The following is a 10309-nucleotide window of genomic DNA, read 5'->3' as shown; positions in this document are numbered from 1 at the left end:
CCAGTACTTTGATTTGCTGAGATTGACTATTATTTATTTATTTTATGAATTTACTATAAGAAAATTGCCATTTCTTTCAGGTTGTCAATTCGCTTTGTGTTTTTGCTAATTTTTCTGATCATTTGTAAGCTGTTGGATTTGGTAATCTGCTTTGATGCTTGTCTTTCATGTCTATTGGGTTTTGCTATTGCTATGGTTGTTTCAAACTTATGTCCTTCACTTGCATATTGTTATCTTCAGCTTGATTGGTTGGCATCTTAAGCGCCTGTTGTCGCTTTTGAAAGTATTTTGTACCGAGTTTTGACTTTTGAGGAAAGACAGTTTTTGTGTTAGGTGCTTATCATATACTTACCAGATTATGATGTAATTGATTTTTGAATGCTTGCAACATGTTTTAATTTGACTCTGTACAGTTTATGCACTGCACAAATTTTGGAAATATTTTCTGTCTCTCTAATATATAATGCGGACCAGGAAGCACCATTCAGCGGGATAATAACAGGACCAAAATAACAAAATATTGCAAATCAAACCCAAACTCACTTTTAACCAAACCCAGGGATACAGATGGCCTTCTTATTAGTTATAACAAACCTTTTAGCTCAAATTCCAGCCAAACCAAAATAATAGAACATTGCAATCAAGCCCAAACTCACTTTTAACCAAGCCCCATGGACAAACCCTTAAGCTTTTACTAAGAAAATTATTGTATACATATTCTGAGAGTATGCTCCCTCCTTCTCCCGGAGTATGCAATAACAACCCTACCGGTTCAAGAAGAGCAAATATGTCTAGCCCATGCTGCCTTAATGTCACCCCAAATTTCTCTTGCAAACAAAACTAAAGACGGTACAAGAAGTGCGATAAACAATAAGTATTAAGAGGTCCATGATCTGGCAGCACAGCCAAGACTGAAGCACTGTAGGTGGCTCCCATGAAAAATAGGGCAACCCGCACCAATACTTTAAAGCTTCCTGATACTTCGACCAGAGATCCAATCATGTAACCCGACGTAGAAAACGCTGCAGTGTTGCAGACAATATAAACGCCATAGGATATCCTATTATTAGCTAAAATGGACTTTCCAGGTTTATGTGTATCCCTATAATTAGGAGGGCTGAGAAGGCTTGGGTTCGTATTGATAGTAGTAGCAGCAGGAGGAGGAGCAAGATCGGGGGGTGGGTTTTCTTGCCAAACCCCACCAGGAGGGTTGACTCCTGCTTGGAAGGTCACGGAAGCAATCAAAGTAGCCACAACTAAAAGAGCATTTCTTGTATTACTGTCTTGGTTGGGCTGGTCTTGATCCATTTCGTAAGAGCAGTAATTAATTTGAGGCTATCTAGCTACGTGAAGGACTGAGAGGGTGAGCCTCTATAAGATTTGCATGCTCCCTGTAAACTATAAATAGGGATTAGGGACCTAACTAGGGGGTGGGACCTTAATTTGTAAGGTGTTACTAGGGCAGCTGCCAAGAAAGCAATGGATGGAAAATGGAAAATCAATACGATATTATTATTGACACGACATTTATGGGTGGTGTTGGTTTGTGTAAAATTTCTTCAATGTTTTAGGATAAGAATCTATTTTGTCTATTTTAGCTAACCAAGGCATATTTTCATAAAATCTATTAAAGTTTTTTATGGTCGTATAAAAGATTCGAAATTCAATCTCCGTTTATACCAAAAATTGATTGATATTTTGGTCTGATGATAAAAAGTTATTATTAGGAGCAAACGTCAAAAGTTGAAACTCTTTCTCTCCAAAAAAAAAAAAAAAAAAAAAACTTATGCTCACAATATTTTATTGACTTTACTTTTATTTCTCACAAGTAAAGTTTGCCACTTAAAATATATTGAGAAAATATTATAAACATAATATTACTTTTTTTTTTTAAAAAAAAGTCACATCTGATTGTATATTCCAAAACACCATTTCATATAATTATTCTTTTTTCATTAGTTTTTTTTTTTTTTTAAATTTCTTCTACTCTTCAAAACATTCATGCCTACTTTTAAAAGATTGAATAAAGTATTTATTTGGGGAACTTACCATATTGTCCACCATATTGTCTCATGTGAATGGTGGATTCCCTTTGTGGATCCCACGGATGAGACAATCCAAGAAATGAGTCGATCCATTTAGTACTTTCCCCAGATTTAGCCATTATGGTTTGGATTATTATTGACTTTTATTCTCCAACTTGACTGCTGACTGGCCAATAGCGGAGCTCTAATTACACGATGCAAGCAAATTAAACCACGTCTTGTAACATAGAATAGGACACAAGTCTTTGTAATTTAGTTTCATCTTTGAAAATTATTTTACATGCATGGCAACGTGGAAAAGTAATAGCAATATAGTAATTGGTTTGAAAATTAATCATGAAATCCAAGATATCATTATTGAGAAATGTAGGCCAATTATCCCGTATGAGGATGATATCAATCGGAGTCAACCACCTAACAACGTCTTGTAATTTTTCCTAATTTGGGAGATAATGAGGTGCCGTCGTCGAAGACCAAGACTCAAAGTCTCAGATTCAGTCGTTGTGGTTTGGTTTGGATTAAGGATCTATTTAGTAAGGTGTTTTGGGAGATCAAAATTTATAATAGCATTTTTAAAACTTAAAATTTTGTTTTGTAACTATAACTCCTTATAGTTTTTTTTTTTATTACAAATGTTCAATTTAAATTCAAAACACAGTTTCCTAATAATTTATACAAATGCACCCTTATGATAGGATATAAACAAATTAAAGTAACGACATACAAATTATCTCTTCTAATCAGTGGTGGAGCCAGGATTTCAGTTTGAGGGGGCAAGATTGAAAAGCAATACTGAAAACAAAATTAATCTAAAAATATTATTGGATAATAAAAACAAAATAAATAGACAATTATAACTACAAGTATATATTTCATATTAATAAAACAAAGAAACAAAAATAATCAATCACAGTTACTAACAATCAAAGTGAGAAATTAATTTAAACACATAAAATTTAGACATAATTTGATTACTTAAAATAAATTAAAAAAATAAATCAATCTACAAAAGTTAACTATAGAACCTACTAATTGAATTGTCATACAAACACAACTTTTTTACAATAAATTTTATAATTGTTAAAACAGTGGACTGTGAGTTGTGAAGGAAATAAAGTAGTGAGTTCATCAATGTAAGTTGTTCACCATTTACAATTAACTATTTTCATAATTGTGAAAAAAAGTTATATCCATACTTTATAGCATTATAATTATAATAAGAAAATACCGTAAATAGTATAATGGATGGGACAAGATCAAAACTACTTGAAATAAATACTATTTAAGAATAGTAAAATAGGTGAAAATGTGATTGTGTGTGAGAATTTAGAAGCTTTTTTTCCATTCTTTCTTGCTGTTTCATGATAGTAGGAGTGCTTTTTTTTATTTTTTCCACTGAAGGGGACAAACTACTTAAATACACATCATATAGCAGGTATCAAGGCATTTTTTAGAGGAGTCAGGGGGACAATTGCCCTCTCTCTCACACACCCCCCTGCCGCCCCCCAACTTTGCCCCTGCTTCTAATGTGAGTGTTCTTATCTATGTTCTACCAACCATAACCTAATATAAAATTTTATTTTATTTTATTTATAGAACAATTCAAGTTATTCAGCAAAAAAAAAAAAAAACCATTCAAGTTAAAAAAAATAATAATAATTGATGATGATCAGATCGTCAGTTAATTATGGTCGTCCAAATGGAAGTCGTCTTCGACCAACCCAATCCTCAGCAGCTGGTGAATGGAAGAACGAGTGTAGTTCGCTGGCGTTGTGCTTGCAAAAAGGTCTCCGATGCCAAAGTTAGAAGGATTGACAAAAGAGAGCTGTGAGAATAATGTGCTAGAGTTTGTTCTTACCTTCACCCCTTTTGGGGTTAAGTATTTATATCTGTGTGCTCACAGGTGGTTTCTTCTAGCCGTTGGCGGAGTCTTGATGGAGGCTTTATTCTTGCCTGGTAATGCCCTTACGGGGTGTTAATGATGAGCTGCCCTTCCTAACGGTCTGAAGATTGATTAATGTTTTGTAACGGCTCCTCGAGGAGTAGAAATGAGTTCTCCCGTCCTTGAACGACGGCCTTTTCCTTCAGGACGATACTGTTTAGGTCGTCCATAACTAGCCATGCATGGACAATGATAATTTGATCGAGCGTATCAGCTGCCTCCCTATTCCTTGATCGTCCATATCTTGGACGGTCATAGGAATATGAAAGGGTTTTACAGGTTTTTATATATTTTTATTTTTTTTTTATTTTTTTTTTTTGCAGTTATGGCGTTTGGGGTTTTGCTCTGCATTGATTGCTTAATGGCAGCTGTGGCTCATTTCACTGCCATGTGTTTGATTTTTATTGGCTGAAGGGTCTCGTTTCCGGTGAGAGCCTTCTCAGTTTTCCCGCACTTTCCAAGGCAAAGCCCTTTCATTTCTTTGGCCTTTCCTTTTCCCATTTCCCCATTCTCTGTGCGGTTGGTTTCTCCCTCACTTGCATGTTTTGCTCCTTACCTACTTAGTTTTCTCCCTAATTTTCAGGTACGCCCCCTATTTATGCTTTCTTTCCTTTCTGAATTTTGCTTGCATCTGTGTCTTTTAAGTTCTTTCTCCTCTCTGTACTATCCCTTCTTTTTACTGAGTGGTGGTGTTGTTCTTTAATGGTGGATAATTTCGAAGTTAGGCATAACTCCCCCTCTGTAGCTTTTCTCTTTGCCCGTTTAGGATCCTTAGTGGAACTTTCCGGCTACCCATTGGGTGCGCCTTCGCCTAACGGTTCGTACCCACAAGTTGAGGAATTTGTCACTAGGGGTAGTGGGTTAGGATTGGCGTTGGGTGTCTTATACCCTCTACTGTTAGAATCTCAGGTTTGGTTCCAGTCTGTTCGAGGGGTCCTAAGAGAGGAAAGTATGGGTTTTGAGGAAGGGTCAGGTGACTTAGAGAGGGGTTCGTCCTCTAACGTAGTTGAGGAAGGAGCCGAGGTCGATACAACGACCACCGCGCTTTCCCGTGCTCCCTCGTCCTCCCACTCTCCCGCTCTAGTTGTGGTTCGTCCATTCCATGCCCTTAAGGAAAATTGTTCCTTAAAAATTGAGGTTTTTAGCAAATTTAAGGATAGATTCCAGTTTCCAGAGGGGACTAAGGCTCGTCTCCCCAGGAAGGGTGAAAAGGCTTGCGCCTTTGCCCACGGAGAAGTTTGCTTTTACGAGGCTGCTTTTTCATGTGGCCTCCGGTTCCCCGTCCATCCGTTCATCATGGAGCTTCTTCACCATTTTAACCTTGCACCGGGGCAACTTATGCCTAACTCTTGGAGAATAGTTATTAGCTGTATGGTGATTTGGACGACCATCGCTGACGGGGATATGATCACGGTTAATGAGTTCATCCATCTGTACCATCTAAAAGAGTCCAAAGAATTTGGATATTATAAGTTTTACCCTAGAATAGGAGGTCGCGTCTGGTAGTTGATCTCCCGTCGTCCTTTCGCTACTAAAAGTCAAGATACTTCTTTGTATCGAGTGACGGTTGGGAAGCATTGCCTGATGACTTGTGGGGGAACATTCCTAGGCTGCTGCACCGGTGGGAGACCCCTTTGATTGGTACGTTTGACCCTTATGAGTTGCCCCTTTTTTCCTTTTTTTATTTTTTATTTTTTATTTTCCAATTGATGTTGTCCTTTGCAGCGAAAGATCATCCAGAGCTCGAGGCCAAATTTGAAGAGCGAGTTTAGGCAGCAATCAAGTACGCAAGGACGATTGAAGATTTTGGTGAACTAATCGATCCGCACACTCTAGCTCGTCATTGTTTGGGGCCGGAGCCTTCCTTCTACATCCTCAGTACCCTCGATCGTGAAGAGAAGAAACGTAAGCTATACTTTAAAATAAATTTGTCTTCTCTCTTCTTCGTTCTTAACTCCTTTCTTTTTTCTCGTCCTTAACTTCCTATCTTCTATTCCTTCGTCCTTAAATTCTTTTGTGTAGAAATGACGTCTAAGTTTAACAAAGAGATGTACAAGAAAATTAAGGACAAGAAGAATGAGCCTCTTTCTAGCATAGGTCAGAGGAGGTTGAGGATTACTGATAAGGAGAAAGAGAAAGAGAAAGAGGTGGTGGAGAGAGGGTTGTCCACACCTGCCCTTGATTTGGACGAGGGTTTAGCTGCTTCTCCTGGCATTTCGGTTGAGGAGGTGGCTCGTCCTTTCAAGAAGCAGAAGGTGGCGAGCAAGGGGAAAGAGAAAGTTGGTGCCAGCGTTTGGTCGGACGCTGAGACGGCCATGGATCATGCCAACGAGCTCTTTACCCCCGGGGAGATGAGGGAAATTACGAGCGTTCCTTCGCAGAGATGGTGAGCCGTCACGTTCACAAGCTCGTGCAGGTGATCCATCACATTTTTGTCTTTTTCTTCGTCTTTAACTACTTGACCACTTTTGTTGATTTTGATTGAACTCTTTTTCATTTTTGTCCTCGTCCTCAGGTGTTGGGGGAGACCATGCATATTACCACGCAATATTTAGCGAACGAGAAGAAGGCCGTCGTGGCCAATTCGAAGGTGGAAGCTTTGGAAGCTGAGGCCTCGGGCTTGCGGAAGGACTTGATCGCAACCATGGATTCCCTCAACACCTCCAAGGAGCAAGTTCAAGCACTGACGGAGCAGCTGGACGCTGAGAAGCAGTCTGTGAAGCAGAAGGACGAACTCCTGGTAGCAGTTGCCCAGAAGATGAAGGTCGTTGTGGCCAAGGCCGTCACTGCCTTCCAGACCACGAATGAATATAGCACCATCCTGTTCCAGTGGTACTTCAAGGGGTTCGAGCTGTTTTGGAGATATTTGATCAAGCATGGACCTGGTATGGACCTTGAAGACTTAGACTTTGAGGCCATTGACAAGGAGATCGAAGAGGACGAAGCAGCTCAGGCAGCGGCGTCAACCGATGTTGAACCATCCCAGGCGAATCAGGACGACGATGCTGCCCCTCCAGCTTGATTTTTCCTTGAAATTTTTTATTTTTTATTTTCTGTTTCGTCTGTATGTGTTAAGTTTTATGAACAGCTGATGTTTGGATGCCCCGCTTGTTTTTTGGGGCCCCCATTTTTGCCTCTGAACAATTTAACTCTATGTGTTTAATATTTTGGCTTCATATAAACGTCTGTGTGTTTACCTTTGCCTTTCATGATTGCATGTGTTGTGTGAAGATTTTCCTTTGGATTTTCATCTCTTCCCCGTTTAGGGGTTTTGAAAAGGTTTGCCGACGTACTGAATTTTCCCGTCATCCTGTACCTCTCGAGGTACTTTCATTTCGTGCACCCTTTTTTTTTTTTTTTTTTTTTGAACTATGGACGAGGTTCCTCTACTCGAGGAGTTTGATCGTCTTGCTTTGTTGTATGGATGAGGTTCCTTTACCCGATTAGTTTAGACGATGCGTATCTGTTTAAGGAATCTAGTCGTCTTTATTGGACGATGTACATCCATTTAAGGAATCTTATCGTCATTTTTCTTATTTTTGGGACGATGTACATCCATTTAAGGAATCTTATTGTCATTTTTCTTTTTGAGATGATGTACATTCATTCAAGGAATCTTATCGTCATTTTTTTTTTGGGACAATGTACATCCATTCAAGGAATCTTATCGTCATTTTTCTTTTTGGGACGATCGTCTGTGTTTTTTGCAAAAATTGTCGTGCATGACTTGCTGAATAACACTTAAGAAATACTGGATAATACTTATGAATTGAATACCAGGTAATGGGATTTGAATAATTGCTTACATAAGACAGGAGTATCAAATTGGGTTTTACAATCAAGCTATGGTTCCTTTTCGTAATACCTCTTTAGATGTTCGACGTTCCACGGACAAGGTAGTCTTTTTCCTTCTGAGTCCTCCAGATGGTAACTGCCCTGACGTGAATAATGGACGACTCTGTAGGACCCTTCCTAGGACGGTCCCAATTTGCCATGTGCTGGGTCCTTTGTTGCGGGGGTGACTTTTGTAAGGACGAGGTCTCCAATGTTGAATCTTCTCAACTTCACTCTTTGATTATAATATTCGGCTATCTTCTGCTGGTATTTGGCCATTCTTTCAGATGCCTGGTCTCTAATCTCGTCCAGGCTGCCTAGGTTTTCTTTCAATTGGTCGTCATTGGTTTGTTCGTCAAAGAATTCTCTCCTAAGGCTAGTGAGCCCAACTTCAACCGGTATGACTGTTTCTGTACCATATGTCAGACTGAATGGTGTTTCTCCTGTCGGTGTCCGCACTATCGTCCTATATGCCTACAAGACGCTTGACAGTTCTTCAGGCCACATTCCCTTTGCCCCCACCAGCCGGGACTTGATAATCTTGAGCAAGGTCCGGTTGGTTACTTCTGTCTATCCATTGGCCTGAGGATGACCTGGCGATGAGTACCTGTTTTTAATGCCTAATCCCGAGCAAAATGATCTGAAACTTTGGCTGTCAAACTGACGACTGTTATCTGATATGATCGTCCTTGGTATCCCAAACCTACAAAAAATATTTTTCCATACAAAATTTTGTACCTTTACTTCGATGATTGTTGCCAGAGCTTTTACCTCCACCCATTTTGTGAAGTAGTCGATGGCGACGAGCAGGAACTTTACTTGTCTCTTTCCCTGAGGTAAGGGACCCATGATGTCGATCCCCCACTGTGCGAATGGCCAGGGCGATGAGATTGTGGTCAACTTTTCCCCGGGGATTCTTTGAACATTCCCATACCTTTGACAACTATCACACTTCCTCACGAAATCAGCCGCGTCTTGTTGCATTGTTGGCCAAAAGTAGCCTATTCTCATGATCTTCCTGACGAGGGACTTTGCCCCCATGTGGTCTCCGCAGATTCCCCCGTGCACTTCTTCAAGGATGTATTTGGCCTCCTCCTTTTCCACACATCTCAAATACGGTTGGGAGTAGCCCCTTTTGTAGAGTTCGTCATTAAGTATCGTGAATCTGGCTGCTCATTTCCGGACCTTTTTAGCTTCTTCTGGATCTGACGGTAGTTGACCTTCTCGAAGGAATGACAATATCGAGCTCGTCCATCCATGGCCTATGTGGACGGAGAAGGTTTGAAGTTCCTAGATGCTAGGATAGTTTTGTTATTCCATCTTCCAATCAAACCTTTTACTTTGGTTGTCCATTGAGGCACTTCGTGCCACCTCATCAACTTCAGCATTCTGATCCCTGGGGATCTGGACGAATTCTACGTAATTAAAGGAGCTTACCAGTTGGTTCATCAATTTGAGATACTTCTGCATCCTTGCCTCCTTTGCTTCGTACTCCCCTCTTACTTGGCCTATGACGAGCTGGGAATCACTCTTGAGTACAACATTCTCACCTCCGAGTGCCCGGGCTACTCTCAATCCCGTCAATAAGGTCTCGTATTTTGCTTCGTTATTGGTTACAAGGAATTTAAGTTGGACCCCATACTTGAGAACACATTTTTCAGGGGAAGTGATGACGATGCCTGCTCCGCCTCCTTTTTGAGTGGACGACCCATCAGTCCTTTTTGAGTGGACGACTTATCAGTGTTTACCATCCAGAGACTCCCTACATTCCCAGGGGTGGTGAATTCTGCTATAAAATCGGCCAATGCCTGTGCTTTTGTTGCTATCCTTGGACGATATTTTATGTCGAACTGGCTGAGCTCAATTGCCCATTGTACCATTCGTCCTGCCACTTCGGGTTTGTTCATTGCTTTTTTGATTGGTTGGTCCGTCATCATAATGATGGGATTGGCTTGAAATTATGGACGAAGTTTTCTCGAAGCCATAATCAGGGCAAAAGTGATCTTCTCTATGCGAGGATACCGCGCCTTGGCACCCTGGAAAGCCTGGCTGACGTAATACACAAGAAGTTGCAAACCATCTTCTTCTCTAATCAACGCCACGCTGACGGCCGTAACAGAGACAGCTAAGTACAAGAATAAGTCTTCGCCCTCTTTGGACGGGCTTAAGAGTGGCGGGTTGTTGAGATAACGCTTCAACTCTTGGAACGCCGTCTCGCATTCCTCCGTCTAGGAAAAGACTTTTTTCAAAGTCTTGAAGAATGGAAGGCATTTGTCTGTAGCCTTCGAAACGAAACTGTTGAGGGCCACTATTCTCCCTGTGAGGGATTACACTTCTTTGACCGTTCTGGGTGAGGAAATTTCTAGGATGGCCTTGACCTTCTCGGGGTTTGCTTCAATCCCTCTCTGCGAAACCATAAACCCGAGGAATTTCCCCGAGGAAACCCCAAAAGCGCACTTGGACGGGTTGAGCTTCATGCTGTACCGCC

At 40.6% G+C, this 10309-nt stretch overlaps 1 protein-coding gene across 1 annotated transcript; it reads right to left on the bottom strand.

Moving 5' to 3' along the window:
• Positions 1-786: 786 nt before the first annotated feature.
• On the bottom strand, positions 787-1358 carry LOC115955174. Its single transcript, XM_031073230.1, has one exon. The coding sequence runs from the start codon at positions 1306-1308 to the stop codon at positions 841-843; it is 468 nt and encodes a 155-aa protein (XP_030929090.1). The 5' UTR covers positions 1309-1358; the 3' UTR covers positions 787-840.
• Between the last annotated feature and the right edge of the window lie 8951 nt (positions 1359-10309).

The sequence above is a fragment of the Quercus lobata genome, chromosome 8 (assembly GCF_001633185.2).
Source record: "Quercus lobata isolate SW786 chromosome 8, ValleyOak3.0 Primary Assembly, whole genome shotgun sequence".
NCBI classification, from domain to species: Eukaryota; Viridiplantae; Streptophyta; class Magnoliopsida; order Fagales; family Fagaceae; genus Quercus; species Quercus lobata.
The sequence above is the reverse complement of the archived record's forward strand: the minus strand, read 5'-3'. Positions and strand labels throughout refer to the sequence as shown.

Coding starts and splice junctions, on each gene's coding strand:
- LOC115955174 (XM_031073230.1), bottom strand. CDS start 1,308: ATGGATCAAGACCAGCCCAACCAAGACAGTAATACAAGAAATGCTCTT.